The following is a 21,481-nucleotide window of genomic DNA, read 5'->3' on the forward strand; positions in this document are numbered from 1 at the left end:
GTGCCAGGTCATTTGTCATGTTGACTTCTCGACCTAGGTACACATAGCTGTTGCATTCGGAGATGGTCGTTCCGTTGAGAGCGAATGGGGCATCAGGAACAAGACTGTTTCTCATAAACATTGTCTTCGTAAGATTCAGCTGTAGTTCGACCTTTCCACACTCATGGTCGAAGTCGGCCAGCATTTGTGCCACTTGGCTAATATTTGGTGTTATTAAAACAATGTCATCAGCAAAGCAGAGGTGCTGTAGTTGCCGAGCATCTATCTTCACTCCCATTCCTTCCCATTCCAGTCATCGCATGATGTTCTCGAGGGTGGCACTGAAGAGTTTCGGTGAAATGGTATCACCCTGCCGCACCCCTCTCTTAACATCAATGATTACTTCTCTGTAGAATGGTGAGATCCTGGTAGTGAATTCGTAATACAGCTCACGGAGGATCTTGATGTATTGAGCTTGAATGCCCTGATTGGCTAGGGCTTCAATGACTGTTTCCGTCTCAACAGAATCAAAGGCCTTCTTTAAATCAATGAACGTTAGACAGAGTGGCATCTTGAACTCCCGAGAAACCTCAATGAGCTTGGTTATTGTGTAGATATGGTCGATGGTGCTGAATCCTTTGCGGAACCCGGCTTGCTCGCATGGTTGTCCTTCATCTAGTGTTCTGCCAATCCTATTTAGGATGACTCGAGTGAACAACTTGTAGATGACAGACAATAGGCAGATTGGGAGACAGTTGCCAATGTCATGGATGTCTCCCTTCTTGTACAGTAGTACAGTCCTGCTGGTTTTCCATTGGGATGGAATCTTGCATTCAGACAGGTAGCGTGTGAAGATCGTATTCCTCGTCAATTTTGTCAACAATGGCATCTTGCCATGTTGCCGCAATAGTGCCATAGAGCTCCCAGTTTGTGGTCGTTCTGGGAGTTCTTTTCTTAAACTTTGCAGCCCTTTCTCCCCATTCTGTGAAGTAGAATTTTGCACGAAGGAGAAGGTGGTCTAATCCCATTTGGAATTTTGGGACAACAGCAACATCGGTCAGGCAAAACTGTCGATTGAATATGATGTGGTCTATTTCATGTCAAGCATCCTGGAGTGTGGCAGCAGCTGGGTAGTGGTGAGCCTGGAGTCCAAGGTCTGATAGTTCTGCTTATCTTGTTCTGTGGGGCCACTACCCAGCCACCTGAAACCTCACAGAACAAGATAAGCAAAACTCTCAGACCTTGGACTCCAGGCTCAAGGGACCCAGGGACAGTGATTCTCTGCTTGCTCCCACCAACCACAGGTGATGAAGGGATTAAAATCACGAGCCCCACCCTACCCTGCCCTGTCTGCTTCCACCAACCACAAGAGACCCAGGGATTGGATTGTGCACAGAAGACCCACCCTACCCCTACTGGGACCAGATAAATACCTCACTGGCAGACCTCCACTACCGACCAAAACTCACTATATCAATATATCACTATCACCCTGCTGTTCATCGATTTGCTCAAGCAGGCACCAGTAACGTCTCCATTCATTCCTGTCACATGCTAGTGTAGCCTGATGGCACATTGGGGGCTCTTTCAGGGTCAGGGGAATGCGGACCATCATTGTTACTATTTTTGGCATATCGAGTATACCACGGGTATCTTGCCAGGCTCTGCCATGCGGGTAGCTTGCCAGGCTATCCGAGAGGGATGGAGGCTTTGAGGGCAGCCTCTAATAACCTTTTACAGATGTTCCCAGTCAGGCATATATATGGGCAAGATACTCTTAGTAGCCTGCCAGGTTCTCTGAGAGCGAGAACTAGACAATACCAGCTTCCAGGAGCTTGGTTTTATAGTCTCTGGATCTTGGCCATTGATGGGATTACACGGTCGTTGGTGAGTGTAACTGTCTAGCTAGTGGAAGATGGGGGATCTGGGTGGATCTGGGTGGAGGAGGCCCAGGCCTGATTAGAGCAGGCTTGGAGATCTCAGTCCCAGGTCCCGCACACCTGGGTTCCTCTGCCGGTTCCTTCATGTGTGAGGCTCATCCTAGCATGTGGAGAGTAGTCTCAGCATGGCTGTGGCTGGGTCCTGGAGGTCTTCAACTTCCAGTGCTCTGCTCAGGATGGAGAGGGAAACTCAACCCTCCCCGTTCCAAGGGGCCCTTGGTGAGGACAGCCAGGCACAGAGGCAGGAGACTCTGCGTTGTTCTCCTCTGGGAGCTTGATTTTATCTTTGGTTTTTAGCTTTGGTTCTTATGACCGAAACTACAACTATGATTGTGCTGTAAGAGAGAGATCCGACTATGCTGGGGAGAGAGAGAGAAATAAACTGACTACCAATCAGCTGGGATCCAGTTCCGGTTTTTTTGTTCCCTCGCTCCTTTGTCTGGCCTGGGGATGGGAGGCAGCTCTAGGCCACCAAACTCGAGTCCTGTGTGCCCACGTTTTTTCTTTGAAACTCATACCTTGTAAGTGGCTACTTCAACCAACCTTGATTCAGTCCCTATACTTTGTATGGGCACCTGGACACTAACAGAGGGAGCTCCAAATAAGTGTGTGTGTGTGTGTGTGTGTGTGTGTGTGTGTGTGTGTGTGAGAGAGAGAGAGAGAGAGAGAGAGAGAGAGAGAGAGAAATTTTCACCACTTTTCTCATAGAAAAATATCTGTGGATTCTATAATCCTACAACAGATACATACCCACAAGAGGAGTTAGAAGCACATAACCCTTCTCCTCAGCAAGTATGACCTAGAGAATCTGAAATGATGAGTCTTTGTAATGAAGGGACAGTCTGGGTTTATCTAAAGACTAGGAGGGAAGCTGGAGAGTAACATGGGTAAGGCACTTGTCTTGCACGCTGCCAACTGGGTTCAATCCCAAACACCACATATGGTTCCCCAGGCCCTTCCAGGAGTGATCCCTGAGTGCAGAGCCAGGAGTAAGCCCTGAGTAAGCCAGCTGTGGTATAACCACCCTCCCCCAAATTAACTAGGTAAAAATATTTTCTGCCAATATTTCCACTTTCAATGTCCAGACTATGAAAGCAGAAACAGTAAAAGCCTAGTCATGGGAGCCTGTTCAAATAATCAAATCATTTTTTAAATTATGTAGTGATTTTACATATATATATATATATTGTTTTGTTTTAGGGTCATACCTGGCCATGCTCAGGAAGTACTCCTGACTCTGCACTCAGGGATCACTCATGGCAATGTTCAGGAGACCAGATGTTGTGCCAAGAATCAAACTCATGTCAGTTGTGTGCAAGGCAAATGCCCTGCCTGCTGTACTATCAATGCAAATCTATCCTTAGATATTTCTTAGATATTTAAAGGATACTAATTTTTTTCTATCTGAATTAGTTAAGCCAAAATTCTATAGTAGTTGATTTCATGTATGTATGTATACATGTGTATGATATGTGTGAAATGGATATATAAATTTATAATATATGAAGACCCATCTCACACAGAACATACATATACATGCACATGAAATATATATATGAATATCTATCTCATGCATATCAGAACTGGAGAAAGGACAGAAATTGTGAGAGGAGGGAGAAGAGAACTAGGAGTAACATAAGGACAGTGGTGAAGGGTCCTGGGCACTTTGGTGGTGGTGAGGTGGCTAAGTGTACATCAGAACCGTAAACATGAACATTATTGTAAACATGACACCTAAAATATAATATTAAAATAAAATTAAATAAAATTGTTCAAGAGAAAGAAAAGATTAGAATTCACGATTTTTCATTTTCTACCTCTACGGTGAGTATTCATCTGATTTGGAAGGATACTCACATTTCTAGAGCCAAACCTTTCATCATTTCTGGGCATGGCATCCATTAAAGGAAGACCAGGTGGTACCAGCTGCACATGATGAAAGAAATCACACGGTTTTATTATGTAGTGTAATGACAGAATGGGCAATCCAAACCAGCTGGATCCATCACTGCCATCACTGAAAAAGTACACACACACACACACACACACACACACACACACACACACACACTACTCCAAAAAAAGACAGGGAAATTCTGTATTTGTTGATGCAGAAATTGAACCTGGTATCCCTGGCATTTAAATTTTTTCCTGATCTGTTTTGATAAACAAAGCAGCAGACTTTGCTCAGAATGTGGTGTAAATCTGTCTAATCAATTAAGCAAAACATAATAGAGGGGATGGAGACTGGGAAACATTAAGACAGTGGAGAATTTACAGGCAGGAATCACTACTTTGCTATAAAATAAAAGAGATTTCAAGCTAAAAATGTTAGCCAGAGACAAAGGTGAACATTTTTTAATGATCAGGAAACATCGGGAAGATATAAATTTTTTTTATGTATTTGCACTAACACAGCACCATTGAAATACATAAAGCATATTAATAGGCAATATGGGAGATTTTGACAGTGATACAATAATAACAAGGTACTTTTACACACCACTTTTAACCCTAGACAGATCATCCAATAGAAAAACAATAGTCTTACGTGACAAACAAGGGAAACAATACAGGGAAACAATAGTCTTACATGACAAATAAGATGAAATGAACATAATAAATATTCTCATGGCAATCCCTTCCTTTTACCACAATAAACACAGATAGAGAGTACACATTTGTAAGCACTCACAAAATATTATCAAGGATATATCATATGTTGAGACACAAAATAAGTTGCAATAATTTTAAGATCCAAATTGTATGAAGCATCTTTTCCTTAACAAAGCATCTTATCAAAATGTTATGAAACTAGAAGTTAACTGAAAGAAAAGAGGATAGAATCACACATTTGTGGAGAATAAGCAGTGTGTGATTGAACAAATTAGACCAATGAGGAAGTCAAAGTTGAAATTAAAAAATTAACTGGAAATGAACAAAAACAAAGGTAAGACTTAGCACCAAAAGATGTTCCCGGGAAAAGGGAGGTGGGGGTAAAACCTTGCACCGTGGTTATTTCTCCTTGTCAGAGAAATAATTAAGGCAAGACAGTGCAGATAAGAGTAGAGAGAAACTTTTAAAAAAGGAAATAGCATGCACTCTAACTATGGGTGTGGTCATCTCAAGAGAGAGTTAAGCACCAACTTCAAAGGATAAAGGTTTTAAAGGAGTGAGCTAAGGCGAGGAATAAGCACAAGGGGTTGGACCTGAGCAGCAAGACTAGGCTGATACTAAAGTTGTGCATGCATATAAGAACTACATACTTGCTCATACATCATACGTATCATCAGCATCTCATTATGCAGCTAGAGGCCATGCAAGTGAATATGTATTTTGAGCCTAATGAGGTGAGAAGTGAAATGAGGTCGGGTTGCATGCTCCAACTGATGCATCCTTGGATTTGGTTTTCCAAGGTTCTCTCTCTCTCTCTCTCTCTCTCTCTCTCTCTCTCTCTCTCTGTCAGTAAGTTGGTGCAAGGCAAGGCTGCCAGGGTTGGATTCCCAAGACTCCTTTTTCTTTAGGCACACAAAAACAAACACCGTTTTCCCGTTGTTCATCGATTTGTCGAGCCGGCCCAGTAACATCTCCATTTTGAGACTTGTTGATACTGTGTTTGGCATATTGAATATATGTGGGTGAGATACTCTAGCTAGCAGGGCTCTCGGAGAGGGGCAGAGGAATCGAACCCGGCGGCCCGGCAAATGCCCTACCGCTTAGGCACACACATTATATCTTTTGTTTCTTAGAGTCATTTCCTCACACTGCCTTTCCTGTAGCACCACCAGTGTAGTTCCAGAGAGCATAAAGAGGGGAGTGCCAGAATTTCCTAATAATTAAAATGGATCCAGAAGGAAGAAGGATCCTTAAAAGAAGTACCACCCAGGAGTGGCCTGACCTTTCTAGAGAGTGCCACATAAAACATCTGACTGCATTAAATGGCAGAATGCCCCTTCTGCCCCAGATTTGGTGATTATTTTCACCGAGTGAAAACACAAATTAGTTTTAGGACTTAGAAAAAAATGTTGAAAAGAACATTGGAAAGTCACAAGTAACAATAACAAATCCAAGGACAGTAATATGGCTCACGGACAGAGCACAAGCTGAGCATCCCAGGAAATTCTTATTTGATCCCAGGCACTAAAGGGAAAGTTCATAATCTAAAAGTAATATGATTTGATCAGAAGGCAAAATAAAGGTAATGAGCGTAAAGTCAGTTATGTTCAGGCTGTCTGAAGTCTGAGTCATCCATTTCTCATTCCCTTTTCTCTGGAACTGGTGATGGGGAGATATGCTCTGTCCTCAACATGCTTAGGAAGTTCAGACTGAGATACTGCCAACCTCAGTTCTGGAGTCAGATAGAAATGATTTCTTGGCTCAGCAATGAACTTGATCCTATGTACTTGAATTTTCAGGTTTGCTGTTCCTTTGAATACCTACGGTAAGGATATGTCAAAAATTTCTCAACTGTGTGATTTGTAGGGTTGCTTGATGTTTGGGGTATTTGGTACGACCAAAAAATATCGCGAGATTTCTTTTCAAGTCATGACAATCATGCTAGCCTGTGCATTTAGTTCAAAAGGATTGGGGTATTTATGTTGACCTGAGAGACAGTGGAGAATGTGAGCTAAATGATCACTGAATAATCGCATTGACTATAATGAACAGACAGAATAGTTTCTAGAATGACCTCTGAAATGGTACAGAGCTTTATCCAAACACCAAGTGCAATGGCAGTTTCTGCATTAAGAAACCAGTGTTCATAAAGACTTTTTTTCAAATTGAATCACTATGAGATAGACCCTTATAAAGCTGTTCATGATTAGGTTTCAGTCATAGTGTTCCAACACCCATCCCTCCACCAGTGCACATTTCCCAGCACCAGTGTCAATGTCCCAGTTTCTCTCCTATCATCCCCACCCCATCCCTAGCCTGCCTCCACTGCCTCTAGGGCAAGCACTTCTCCCTCTCTCCCTTTCTCCCTCTCTCCCTCTCTCCCTCCCTCCCTCTCTCTCACTCTCTCTTTTTCTTTCTCTCTCTCCCTCTCTGCCTGTTTGTCTGTCTCTCTCTATCTCTCTCTCCTTTTGGTCATTGTGGTATGCAGTACAGATACTGAAAGGCTGTGATGTATATTCCTTTACCTACTTTTAACACTCAGTTCTTGTCCAGCGTCATCATTTCCAAGTATTATTATCATACTGGTCCCTTCTCTAGCTTACCTATCCTCCAGCCCCCACACACTTGTGTTAGATTCTAATCATTGATCAGGCCTCCTAGCCCTTGTTTTCCCTGGCCTTGGATATTAGTCTTCTACTATATATATTTTTACATACTGAAAACGGATGCAGTCACTCTATATCTGTCCCTCTCATGAAGACTTTTTCCTAACCTTTTTACAGAGAGGCTTACTAACATGCTAAGTGATTTTTGAGGGGACTGGAACCACAGTACAGTGGGTAATGTACTTGCCTTGCATGCAGTCAATCTGGCTTCAATTCCCAGCACCCATATAATCCCTTAAACCTGCCGGGAATGATACTTGGTCACAGAGCCAGAAGTAGGCTTGAGCATTACCAGGTGTGGCCCAAAACCCAAAATCCAAAATTAAAGAAAAAATTAAGTGATTTTTTAAAATGTGACCTATTCATACCTGTTCCTTACGTACATTCTATAAATAATATGATTATTAATATATTTATACTTGACAGCTGGAGCGATAGCACAGTGGTAGGGCATTTTCCTTGCACGCGGGCGGCCTGGCTGATCAGGGTTCGATTCCTCCACCCCTCTCGGAGAGCCTGGCAAGCTACCCATGTTGTATTCAATATGCCAAATACAGTAACAAGTCTCACAATGGAGACGTTACTGGGCCTGCTTGAGCAAATCAATGAACAACGGAAGGACAGTGCTACAGTGCTACAGTTATACTTGATACAACCTTACATGATATAATCATTAACTTGAAGTCAACTTTTATTGTTGCCCTTTAGTTTCCATATACAAAGGGCATTAAACAAAGCAATTTTCCATGGAAATAATAAATATTAAATAAAAATAATCCTCCTTTTAATGAAAAAATTATAATCACTACTTGTACTAAATTTAAAAAGTTCTTTTCTTATACCTTACCTTTGTTTAATACACATGTAGGTAGGCTAGTTGATAACTTAGCAAATAGAGCTTTATGAAAAATGTTAACTCGTTGACACTAAGAAACACTTATTGTTTGTATGTTTGTATGTTCAAATGCTTCAATTAATTTGCTATTAATGCCCCAAATTTGACTGAGGAGGAATTCCATTTAAATGTTTAAAAATAAATAAATAAAAATAAATGATTTTATGTTAATAATAGAAAACATTGGGCACTTCTCAGTCTTTGGTACTCTGGACACATTATTTAATTTAAGCCTCATAATGATCCTAAAAGTAGGAACTAAGCTCAACCTCACTGAAGAAATGCAGAAATAAGGCAACATAGTTAAGAAACTTGCCCATGGTCAGAAGGTATGGGGTGGAATCTTGCTTTAAGGTGGAGTCTGTCTGACTTGGAGCCAAAGGCCTGAAACAGAACACCATAAAGTTTTTATTGGTCTAGGTATTGCTTTATAGGCTACAACAACAAAAAACCCACATGTGCTATTGTTTTAACGTATACTATAGGTAAGAATGAGTCACAAATTCAAACTTACTTTTCTTATTAGTATTAATTACTAAGTTTTTAACCTAAGTTGCTAATACCCCTTCCCCTCAAACCTCAAAGAGTTTTTGCAGTAAAATTTTATTTGTATTCCATTAAAAATCCCATAATATTTACTGTAATTTTCCATTGAAGAATGACATTGATATTATAAGCTAAATTAAGCAAGGTATATCAGAAACCCTAAAAATAATAACACCACATAATCAAGAAGTTTTATTTTGGGGGAATTCCTTTCTCAGAAGTAGTTCAAATGTATATAAATGTTTTATTACAAAATATTATATATATATTTATAAAGTCAGAATTTGGAAGTAGTAAATATATATTGGGGAACAGTTAAACAAATGATGGCCTTGCCATTTCAAGTGATGTTTAGAAGACTTTATAGTGCCATGGGAAATATTGCATTATATGTTTATTTTACTTAAAGTGTGAAACAAATCTTTAGTCATCACTCTGTAAAGTAAACTTTCTAGAATAACGCAACTGGAAGACTCCAAAACATGTTTAAAATGCATTTATGCCAGCCCGGAGAAATAATACAGGGGTTCAAGTGCTTGCCTTGCACACAAAACTACCCTGGGTTTATCCTGAGCACTGCATATACCCTGAGTACAACCACAAATGTTCCCTAAGCACTGAACCAGGAGTAATCCCGTGGCACATTGGGTGTGACACCCCTCTCCCATGCCTGCTTCCAATACACACACACACACACACACACATACACACACACACACACACACACACACACTATCATTTCCCGTACTGGAACATACGCTTTGCATGCTATAGCCCAGGGTTTAATTTCTGGCATTATATGGTTCCCCAAGCATTGCTGGGAACAATCCCCAAACACTGGGCTGGGAATACCCATCTGTGCATCACTGAGTATGGAGGGAGGAAGGAAGGAAGGAAGGAAGGAAGGAAGGAAGGAAGGAAGGAAGGAAGGAAGGAAGGAGATTCATTTTTTAAAAAAATCAATGTGCTTACACAAACAAGGTCCAGGTATGTGGGTTCCAGGACTAAGTCTATGAACCACATGGTACCATTGAGGCCGGGCAGTCTCACCCCGTCTTCCCGTCTGATCCTGATGCCGGAAGTCATGCCCACAACCCACCCCCAGGTGCCATCTTGGTGAACCAAAACCCAGGGCCCAGACACACCTAACTGAATCCCAAAAGGGAATAGCTTCCTACAGAGATGTCTCTGGAACCCAATCATTTATAATCTTAGAATTTCATGATATGTAAAATGAGCAATGGAAAATAAATTATCCGGCATCTTCCCCTGGAAGGCAGGCTTGAATGGGGGTGGAAAAATTCGAGCAAAATATAATGCCCAAAAGTAGAGATAATATCTGAGCAATTGTCTGCATAGAGGTATGATGAGGACTGGGATGGGGGCGGGGTGCAGATAATGGGGACATTGGTGGTGGAAAGTTTGCACTGATGGAGGGATGGGTGTTTGATTATTGTATGCCTGAATCTCAAACATGAAAGCTCTGTAACTATCTCACAGTGATTCTACTGAAAAATAAAAATAAGGGGCTAGAGTGATAGCACAGTGGGTAGGGTGTTTGCCTTGCACGCGGCCGAGCCGGGTTCAACTCCCAGCATCCCATATGGTCCTCTGAGCACTGCCAGGAGTGATTCCTTTGTGCACAGTGAGGAGTAACCCCTGTGCATTGCGAGGTGTGACCCAAAAAAGCAAAAAAGTAAATAAAAATTAAAAATTAAAATTAAAAAATCAATGCGTGATTTGAAAATTAAGTTATCATCTTAAATAATTATAAATTTAAATATTTCATAATAATACAATTTTTGTTATCTATACTGAAAAGTTTGGTAACCTTTACAATAGCCTTCTCAAACATTGGCAATGCACATTGGCACATTAAATTCTCCCAGAAGCCTCACAACTGCTTAACTCTGCTTATCTCATTATTTCTCAGATGTTCTGAATCACTATACCATCTTTTCAAATACAAAGAAGCAGGAACTAAAGCACACATTAGGACCTGTCCTAGGGAGATGAGTGTCCAAACTTTTTATATCTGTCTTTTCTCCCTAGGGGTCCCAACTCCAAACATCAAGTCACCTCTTTCCCGATGCTTTCTCCAGCTCTCCTGAGCTCAGCTCTAAAGTACAATCCATAATCTGGCAATGACTGGATTCATTCCTGCCAATGGGCACAGCATGTGGACTCTGGTCTGAAGAAAAATGCCCATGTACAACCAAGAGAATAAATAACTCAGTTCCCATTATACTTGGGTCTTAGACTACCCATAACACCAGCCAGTTCTCGTTGACTAAGGAGATCGTCTTGTTTTGTTTTTACTCTGTGTGTGTGTGTGTGTGTGTGTGTGTGTAGTGGACATTGGTCCATGAGAAACGTAGGAAATTTGGCTGAGACACCAATTAATTTTGCATAAGCTGCCACAGCTCCATTAGATGCTAATCCGTTCATTCATAACCACAAGGTATTGTGCTAGGGTCATGTCCATGACTTGTGCCTCCAGCCCTGTGGATTTATTAAGTGCTTAGCCCCTAGTTCCTGCAGCTGTGTCCTTTCAATGACTGCTTTATGTTGACCAAGAGAGCTGAGGTCTGCTGCCAGGACTCTGAGATCTGAGGGAACACATGGACACATTATTCTTTTCCTCTGAAGCTATCCAATTCCTGTTCCGGTCAGATGGGGCGATAGTGGGAGGATATCTCTGAAGCAGCCCAGCACTTACTGTTGATATTACTCATGCCTGATATGTTTGCCAAAGAACAGACTTAAAACTGGTTGCAGTGGGGTTTTGGTGGAAAGCTAATTAGCAGTGAAAGCGTAATAATGCAGAACATAATTCCGAATGTAGCTCCTTTCTTGATTTGTAAGAACTTCCTCCCATGGACCTTTAATTTTCTTTACTCTAGGATTGAGCATTGGATCCAGTTGGCTTCAGAAAAGAGGCTGGGGAAGAGAACTCACTATGCTAATTGAATACTAATGAAGTTTTTCCTTGAGTGGTTTTGTATTACAATTATGAACATCTATCTTTTTTTTTTCTGTATTTGTGTAGAGAAAAAAAAAAGTACCTTGAAGGTGGAAAGATATGGCAAGATATGGCCTGAATATCTGGAAGAAAGTATCTGGCCACCTTTTCTTTTGTCCTTGTAACATTTCTAAAGGGTTTTGTTCCACGCTAAGGAAAAGCAAATATCATCATCATTATTACTGGCCTTTGTCCACAGTGGATTTCATCCAGACTAACCAGTGACCCTGTGAGTAACGATCTGAGTCACCAAGTTTCATATGTTTATGAATTTCAACACAATTCCCAGGCTGGGAGGTTTCTTTTTCTTATTTTTTTTTACATTTATTTGCGCATTCTGGAACTCAGAAAGCATTAAATGCCTTTCTGTACTTTGTGTCACCAAATGACTGACTCTGAGCACTGTAGATTAAACTTCACCTTGAATAACAAATTAGTATTGGCAAAAGTCAAAGAACGACCAAACTGTCAAAGACTAAGATGGATTTCTGGGACAAAAGTCTCTATGTTTCTATTTACCTAAGTGCTCCACCAGCAGTTAAGTAAATATAAATATTTGTGTCTTCATCATGGTGGGGCGGTAGCGCAAGATCATTTCATATTTTTTGCTGTTGTTTTGGGGCCAAACCCAGCAATACTCAGGGGTTACTCCTGGCTCTGCACTCAGCAATTACTCCTGGTGGTGCTCAGAGACTATATGGGATGCTCACCCGTGTGCAAGGCAAGCACCCTACCTGCTGTGCTATATCTTCAGCCCCTCATTTCAGAATTTAATGTGCAAGAAACCTACAAAAAATGATAATGATATAAAAATGGAAGTATATATACTAATTGTTAATTTTGTAAAGACATGTATCTTACAGTTCTTCAAAGAAATATCAAAAAATGAACAGCTTGCACTAAAATATCCTTTCAATGGAAATCCCATTATTTTAATACTTTTCTTGTTTTACTGTATCTATTCTCAGACCAGTGCCAACTTGTCCCTTCATTTCAACTGTTCCTGACTGATGACCACTCCATGCATCTAGAGGCTAGTTATTTTTACATTAAATAACTTTACATCTAGTCATGCATTTTACAGTATCTCAGATTAATAACACTTTATAGTTTTATAGCATTTCCAAAGGGTTCCCTTGCATATTATCCCATCATCATATGCAATACAGCTGAAATGTTTCATTCCCTTTATAGGTAGAAATATTGGGACAAATTAATATAATTATCTTAGCCTCGTTGATCATATAGCTTGATAAGAGAGAACTAAAATCCCAATCTGAAATTATTCCAGCAGACATGGACAGAAATTTAAGATTTAAAACTTATTACCTCTCAATCATCATAAAGTAAAATGAAGAATAAAACCCAAACAGATGAGTTGTTTTTCTTGAATATTAGCTGCAAATATTGAGATATCACTTAAATTGTAACACATGCATGCTGTCCAAAGTATAATTGTTATTGGAATATAAAGCTATCATTAGCATTATGGTAATTTTTTAAGTTATTTGTTCAGAATCAGGGAGATGTTTCAAGATGGAGATCTCAGGCCTCCCACATTCAAGGGAGGTTGAGTTCTGCCTGCTCCCCCCAGTACCATGGGGCGTGACCTGATGCTCACTGAGCACTGTTGGGTGTGGTTGGTATAAAAAAATTAAAAGGAGCCAAGGAAATGCCTCAAAGGACTTGAGCACAAGGTTTGCACACAGAAGTCCCTGGTGCCAGCCCTGGCATCACATCACCCGAGCACTGAGCCAGAACTAGAGCACCATTAGGTGTGCCCCAATAGACAAAACAAAAATAATAACAAATAGGAGGTCATGGAAATAGTTGAAAGGACTGGAGCTCCGGCTTTGTTGGACCTTTAGGACCACATGATTCCCCATCATCCTATAGGATGTTTCTGAGCATGGAATCGTAACCTTCTGTTGTCACTCTAGCAAATCACCTTTTTGAAAAAAATTGTGCTTGGATAGGGTTTATGTTCAAATTAGCATCTAAGGTAAAATGACCTATCTCCTCTCTATAGCCCACGGGGTTCACGGTCTTGGCCTTGGGTATAACTGTTACTTAGGGAGCTCCTTTTGAAGTTTCTGGTCCCCAACCTGGTCTAGCCTGCTGCTAGCCGCCCTGGGGAAGGCAATTGTTGCAGCCTCAGCTAGGAAAGGGGTGCTGCCTCCTGCTTCCTCCGCCCCGCACCCAGCCCTTCTGCGGGTCTCAGGACCCTCTGGATTCCTCCCACCAGTTTCTAACCCCCGTTGGTCTGGGAAGCAGCCTTGTGAACCCTCAAATCGTGATCACCAAGGGAACAGGGGACTAGCTGGGCGCCAGGAGCAACCCCTGAGGAGGTGAAGCCTCCTCCATCCCAACCCCCAGAGCACCGCTGGGTGTGTCCCCCAAACCCACTACAAAGGTTTTTCTCTAAGGGAAAACAAATTAATAAAGGAGGTAAAAAATTATCACCGCAATAGCAACACAGTTGGAACCCTCTTAGTTTGGGTGGATACTCCTGGTGAAGATGGGCTTCAAAACCGGGAATAGCTCTTTCCCTCTTTGGGGGAAAAGAGAGACAGATGTGCACCTGCCCCCAAATTGCCGCGGACACCCCGACTGAGAAAGTGTTTCTCGGCGGCGGGGGGTGGGGTGGGGGCCATTGTCACTCCATCTGGGGGCAGCCAATGAGGGCGGCGATTGCTGCCCTGGGAGCCCGCTGGAGCTGGCACCTCCCCGCTGGCATTTAGGGCGCAGGAGCGTGGCGGAGAGCTACGTGTGCGTCCCCCTCTATTTTCCCAGCTCAGCCACATGCTCTGATTGACGACTAGTTTCCCCGAAACGAGGCGAAACCTGGGTTCCTTTCTCTGTCTCGTCCTGTGCCCGCACCCCGAGGGCAACGCTGGGCAGAGGCGGGAGTTGGAAGGATCCGGTCCGCCACCAGGGGCAGAGCACCTCCCACCCGGCCAGCCCCCCAGAATCGTTCAAGGGAAAGCGGCTCCCTTTAGAAAAAACGGACAAAGAGCCCGGGTGGACGGGGTGCACTTGAACGACAGATTCCTAAGAGTCTTCTCCGGGGGGGAGCGTGAAGGCTGCAAAGGGCACCCCCAAATTACTAAAACCGGACCTGGGCGATCTTACCGAGGCGATGGAGCCCCCAACTCTCTGATCTGAATGCAACCAACTTAAAGCCCTTTCCAGGGGCAGCTCCCGGAACCCAGGGCCGAGGTCCAAGCATCCTAGCGGCTCCTTGGAGCGCGAGAATTGGGGAGCGGAGGAGCGACACCCCCCTCCCACCCACACACACACCGCCAGCCAGTGATCTCGCCTTGTTCACCCAGGCCATGCCGGAGTGGCGGGCCCGCTCTCGGACAGACTCGGGGGGAATGCAAAGGGGGTGGGGGTGCCCAGAAATCAGTCAGAGAGACTCAACGCCCGAGTGCGCGTGAAAGCGGCGGGCGGGGTGTGTGGGGTGCAGAGCCGCGGGCTGGCTCTCTGCCGCTCCACCCCCGACCCCCCCACCCCCCGGCCTGTGCTCAGGTGCAACGGGCCCTGGCGCGCAGCTGCTCCCCAAGCCGTCGGGGGTGGAGGCGGGGAAGCGGCTCGGGCGCCCCGCATCCCCTCCCGCCGCCGAGGGGGCGGCTGGGGCTGCCCGGGGCGGGGCAGCCGCTCCCCCGCCGGCCCCCGCTCGCGCCCCGCTTTCCCCGGGAGCAGCATGGCGGGGAGCGGAGAGGAAGCGCCAGACTCCGGGCGAGGCGTCGTGGTAAATGCAACCCCCCGACTTTAGGGGCTGAGTCGTGCGCTCCCCCACCCCCCACCCCGACTCCGTCCCCTCCCCTCTCGCTTGCCCCCTCCCGCGCGATGCCACGCCCGCAGCTGCAGCGTCGGGGACAGCGGCCTGCGGCTTTGTTCTTCCCTCCCGCGGGGCTCGCTTGCAACATCGGACCCCCGCCCGCCTTTCCCCGCAGCCCGCCCCCCACGCCCCGTCGGCCCTAAGACTCAGGAACCCGGTGCCCCGCGGTTTCGGGGTCGTCTCCCCGCGCCCCTGGGCTAGGCAGGCATCATCATCATCGGCTGCTCCAGTCTTAGCTGCCTGGTGTCGGGCCCCCCTCTCGCCCCCTCCCATAAGCCTGCCCGGCGCCTTCAGACTTCAGTGGACTCACGTTTTGTTTCCCCCCCCCAGAATCCTGAGGGCTGCTAGAAAATAAAGTAGCTCAAGTGGACGGTGTTTGAGCGCTGGGCCCTTTTTTAGGTTTGTTTTGGGGCCACACCCAGGCGTGCTGGAGGCTATTCCAAGCTCAGTGGAAAAAGAACAGGGTCACTCCTGGTGATGCCAGGGAGGCAACTCATTCCCTACTGAGTCTGGAGACCTTTGGAACCTGGGCTGGGGCTCTCTTAGCAAGGCCTGCGCTTGGCCTCCAGACCTATGGTGGCTCTCAATTTTTGCAAAAGGGAGAGGCAGTTCAGGTCTCAGTCCTGGCAGAAAACTGGGGAGGATGCAGGGAAACAAGGATGAGAGGCTTGGGGTGCTGGCTTCCTTAGTAGAGCCTTTTTGTCCCTGCATATCTCTCCAGGCATCAAGCAGAGGGTGCCCGCCCTCAGTGTCTTGGACTCAGCTCTGGTCTTGGCCTGTGGCTCCCTCCACCTCTTGGGTGCTGGCCAAAAGATTGCTCTAGCAGGTGTGGTTGTGACTGTGACTGGGTCAGACTTCATTCACGAAAAATGGTGGTGAGGCTGGGATGTGACTCCATCTGACTCCAGACTTTTTTTTTTTCTTTTAGATAATTGTAGTTGTACAATTTTAGATAATTGTAGTTATACACTGACCACTGAGTAAGCAGGTTTGTTTGTTTCTTTGTTCATTTCACGTTTGCTAACCAGGTCCAGGAAGTGGTTGAGACTCTGGAGAGAAGGCAGGGGCCAAGACAGCCCTGTCTTCATGGAGTTTAGATTCTAGAAGAGGAACTGAGACAGCCACGTGAATACGTTAAATCATTTCCCATCATGAGCAGGTGTAATGAAAAACTAAGTTGGGGAGGCTCGGAGGAGACTGAAAGTGAAAGTGATTGGAGGAGGGTGGGGGTTACTGCTTGCCTTCAGGTGAGCAGGACAGCCACTGACAGTGACATTGAGCCTCATTCTGCAGATTGAGGAGGAAGTACTGTAAGGTCTGAGAAGAGCACAGTTAAGGCATCACTTAATGTCATCAATAGGTTCTCGGAAAGGGCAACTTTAAGCCAAAGTATAAGGAAGGAAACTTCCCTTGCACAGCATGTGTCTCTCTGCTGGGGCTGGGATTTTCTTTTTCCTCCGTGGTTTACAGTGACATTAAAGGAAAGTTCATTTTTCAAGGACCTGCTATTGCTTCGGAAGTTGGTGCCAAGAGCACACAGCACTCAGTGTATGCTTTAGAAAAAAGAAACTTTCTGTCCACCACGGGTGGATGGACAGGCCTCGTGGAGGAGTGAGCGGAAAAGGGGGTGGAAATGGAACGTGGGAATTACTCAGTTCCATTCTGGACAAACCGAGATTATAGTGCCTGGAGGGCCTGGAACTGAGGGTGCCAGGAGGCGATTTGTAATTCATATCTGGGATTCAGGAGTGTGATGGGCAGAACTGGAAATTGTCAACAAATGAATTCTTGATGTTTGGAGTAGATAAAAATGCCCAAGTGAAAGAGGGAACCAATTTTAAACTGCTCTTAAGGATAGAAATCTGGAAGCCCAAAATGTAAGAGACAGAAAGATTGGGAAGAAGACATACAGAGATCAAGAATGAATAGCAAGGTAGGAGTCAGTGTCCTGAAATAAAGATAGGGGACCTGAGTTGGTGGGGCTCAAGGGAGGGGACAGGATGGGAGGGAGAGCAGAGATTCACTTTTATCAGTTTCTCCCTAGGAGAAATAAGAAATAATGCAAGAAAGAGACTTTGCAAAAGATTATGTTTAAGTGACTCACAGGAAGGTTTCAGATATATTTTTCCACTGAGAAAAAAGAGAGAATGGGAATGAATCGCCGGCTTTGGATGTGGTATGAAATGAGTCCAAGTGGTCACTTCCCCAGCTTGGACATGTTTTGCATTTTTGAACAGAGAAAGCATTGTTCTGCATAAACTTAGGGCATATTATCTGTGACTCTGAAACTATTTAAAGACTTCTTGTTTTGATTTTTCAAAAAGCAGATGAATAACAGAATTATCTACAGTTGACAGCCACCTCCAGTCCTTCAGGTGGAGGATGCGGTCACAGTGGACGAGGCACTTCGTGAGCCCCGTGAGTGAACACAGAGCAAAAAGCCTCGGTGTCTTGATCGAGAACCATCATTTATCTCAGTTAGAAAACTCACTCTGCCTGACTTAGTTGGAAATAGAGCAGGTTGGATTATAGAATAGTTGTAGAGAAATAATCCACTTCTTCTCTTTTTAAGTTTGCAATTGCAATGAGGTGCAAAGAGTCGTGACAAACTACTTATGGAACTTCCTTAATGAAAGTATGTTGTGTTGTTTGTTGTTAACTATTGGTATAAGGTACTTAGTTGGCATTTGTTTGCTTATACTGTTGTGACACCAGTACAAGAGCTTTCTTCTAATTTAATCCTCAGCATAGTTGCCTGAGGCAGGTGTTCAGTCTGTTTTATAGAATAATTCACTGGACCCAGAGAAGTTTACTCCCCACAAGGAACTTCAGTGAGTAAACTTGCCCCCAGCTGTGTTGAATACCTAACACTTTGTTGTCTCTCAGCTAGGGATCACCATGAAAACTTTCATCACTAGGTTGTTTTCTAGTGTCTTCTTTGGGAGGGGGAGTGTGCATGTCCTTTATTGAACACTTCCTATACACCAGGACCTCGGAATACACACTCTATTCCAGTGTCTCTTTATCCTCCCAACAACCCTCAATACAAGTTTGATTGCATCTCACTGAAAGGTGGAGAAACTGAGGCTGGCAGATGTGGCTCGGTAGTAGGACATTTGCCTTGCATGCGGAAGGCTCTAGGTTTGAACCCTGGTCCCACAAAGGAGAAAGGAAGTGCAGGGAGAGAAACTCAGTGTCTGAGATGGGTGTAATGTTCCTGTTATCACAGCTCATCCATGTCTGAGCTGCGCTCCAGAGCAGGACCAGGAGAGAGTGCTTTCGCCAGCACAGGGGGCAGTGTCTGTCTGTGATGGCCAGAGGGATGAATATGCTCAGAAGCTCACTGGTTAATCGTGCTACCAGCCAGCTGGGAGGCTACAGAAAAAAGAGTGTGTGTGGCCCGGAAGGGGAGCCAGAAAGCGTTATGCCCTTGAATGATCTCTCTGGGGCCTGGTGCTGCTCAGGGATCTTTGGTCTCTATTGGAGCTTCCAGAAAATCTTTTGCAAGCTCCTTGTGTACAGCTGGTGGCTTGGGCTCTGAATGGCCACACTGGTGTAGCTGCTGAGCACGGGTCCAAGTTTCTTAGTGAAAACTAGGACTCTAGAGGCAGTGCGAATGGGGCACTCTTCAGAGGCGCAGATGATATAAACACCCATCAGATATCAACGCAGGGCATGTGTGAATTTCCTGAGCTACCATGAACAGTGGTGCTTTTCATCACACAGAGATGCATTTGAGTTGAGACTGGGGGTTGGGGTTCAGACAGTGTTGGGGAGTCTGTGGTTACAGAGGGTTCATGCATTCCACTTTTTTGTGTGTTTTCCATGTACCAGCCAGTGTTCTGGGCATTGGGGGTTCAACAACAAATGAGTCTTCCAGAAGGAGTCAACATGCCAGTGGGAGGAGACCACATACACAGGTATACACAGTCACATATAAAGCACATGAACACTCACACATATATCACATGGACACTCACATAAATACATGTACTACATTTACATGCACACACACATATCACATCCACTCTCATGCACTCACACATAGCACTGCACACACTCATACCACCTCATGCATACTGTCCTACAGACCCATCACACACACACACACACACACACACACACACACACACACATCCCTACACTCATACCACAGCTATTCATACCACAGCTACACTCAACACATTCACACACATAGACAATCACACACACATAACCAGTGAGCATCCTTGTTCCCAAAAAAGTGATGAGAATTTAGAGCAATTCAGTCCAGCAAGCATGGAATAAGGGTAGCTGTTTCATTTATTTGCATTACTTAACTGATTTATTGATTTGAGGGGTGTGGGTCACACCCAGCAGTGCTCAGGAGTGATCCCAGGGGTCAGACTCAGGATTGGCAGTATATAAGGTAAGGGCCCCAGCCCTTCCACTATCTCTCCATCTCCAGGGTTGCTGCATAAAAGGTCATGGAGACCTGTCCTTTGTGGTGACTTTGGACTTAATCTGAGCAGTTAAGGGAGTAGCCTTCACTGAGCTAGGAAGGGGAGAAAGTAACCAACAGGTGGCCTGACTTTGGTTTAGTGGCCTTTGCTGGGCCTAGAACTGCAGGGGTGTGGACTAGGGGCCGGGCTCTCTTTGCTGTTCCCAACCTTGAGCAGCTGAGAAAGTAAAGACAAGTCATGTGACTGTCTGGGGGAAGAGTAGGGCAGGCCAAAGAGACAGCAGGTGCAAAGCTCCTGCGGCCGGTGCTGTGGTCCTGGGCTGAAGGGAGAGTGGTCCTGGGGATTGGAGGGAGCCTCATGAGCCAGTGGTGAACATGGATCTCAAGTGTCCAGCTGGCTGTCAGAGTGGAGGGGAAGCCCCAGGAACCACTTGAGCAGAAGACAGCCCTGACCTGACACTTCATGTGAAAGGAGCATCCGGCTGCCTCAAGGAAGGGGCCACAGTGAGGACCAGGATTGTTGCAGCTGTGACAGGGGTCCCCTGAGAAATGTGGCGGTACTGTCAAGGCAAAGTGTTGAGACCTGGAGAGGTGGACCTAGGTAAATGTGGAAGGTCTTGGCGGTGGGATTTGCTAGTGGGTTTCCTGGGGCGGAGGTGGCAAGGAGGCAACCACTCCGTGTTGATCTGGGCACCTGGAAAGGGAGTAGCCTTCACTGAGGTAGGAAGGGGAAAGCATAACCGTCAGGTGGCCTGACTTTGGTTTAGTGGCCTTTGCTGGGCCCAGAGATGCAGGGGCGTGGACTCGGGTCCAGACCCTATTTGCTCTTCCAAACGCTGAGCAGCTGAGAACAGGTTTGAATGTGGAGTGAGGAGGAAGAGGAGGAGGGCAGAGAACAGGAGATATCTCTGTGCTAGAAGGTGTGCTCATGAGTCCTAAATTTTCCAGTGAAAAGACTGAGTGAGCCAGAGGGGTTCAAGTCTTCCCAGGGGTGGGTGGGAGACTCTGCAGCTGTGAGGACCTGGGGGCCGGGGAGAAAAGATTCAAGGGAGCCATCGGCAAGGCCTCCTGCAAGGACTGGAGCTTGAGCTGTGACTGAAGAGCCAGCCTGGGAGGATAGGAAGGAATGGGGCTGGAGAAACGGGAGAGATGAGCATTGGGAAGGTGATGGAGCGAGGGCTAGGTGAGGGGTGTGATGGGAGAGTGCAGAATCCTCCCCTGTTCATGGCCCTAGTCACCAGCATTTCTCTCCTGCTTAAAACTTGCACATCCAGTCCTGAGCAAGAGGAAGCTTGCTCACACTCTCTCCCTTTCTGCTTCCTGAATTAGCCAGTTTCCAGCAGAAACAGTTTCCTCATGGGACAAGGTTTGGAAAACTTCACAGCTAGACTTTATAAAAGTTTGGGGAAGCACTAATCTAGGAGATGTATATCAGTTTTTGGTTTTGTTTGTTGTTTTTGCTTGGTTTTGTAAACACACCCAACAGTATTCAGGGCTTACTTCCAGCTTTGTGCTCAGGGATCTTGGCAAGG

The 21,481-nt window shown here is 45.1% G+C and overlaps 1 protein-coding gene across 1 annotated transcript in view; it reads left to right on the forward strand.

Moving 5' to 3' along the window:
- The first annotated feature begins 15,290 nt into the window (after nucleotides 1–15,290).
- Nucleotides 15,291–21,481, forward strand: part of PRTFDC1 (phosphoribosyl transferase domain containing 1) — a 95,238-nt gene continuing 89,047 nt past the window's right edge. Inside the window, exon 1 of the mRNA XM_056135684.1 lies at nucleotides 15,291–15,418. Coding sequence (XP_055991659.1) covers nucleotides 15,371–15,418 — 48 coding nt within the window. The 5' untranslated portion in view covers nucleotides 15,291–15,370. The remainder of the gene's footprint in view (nucleotides 15,419–21,481) is intronic.

The sequence above is a fragment of the Sorex fumeus genome, unplaced genomic scaffold (assembly GCF_029834395.1).
Source record: "Sorex fumeus unplaced genomic scaffold, SorFum_2.1 ptg000007l, whole genome shotgun sequence".
In the NCBI taxonomy this organism is placed as follows: domain Eukaryota; kingdom Metazoa; phylum Chordata; class Mammalia; order Eulipotyphla; family Soricidae; genus Sorex; species Sorex fumeus.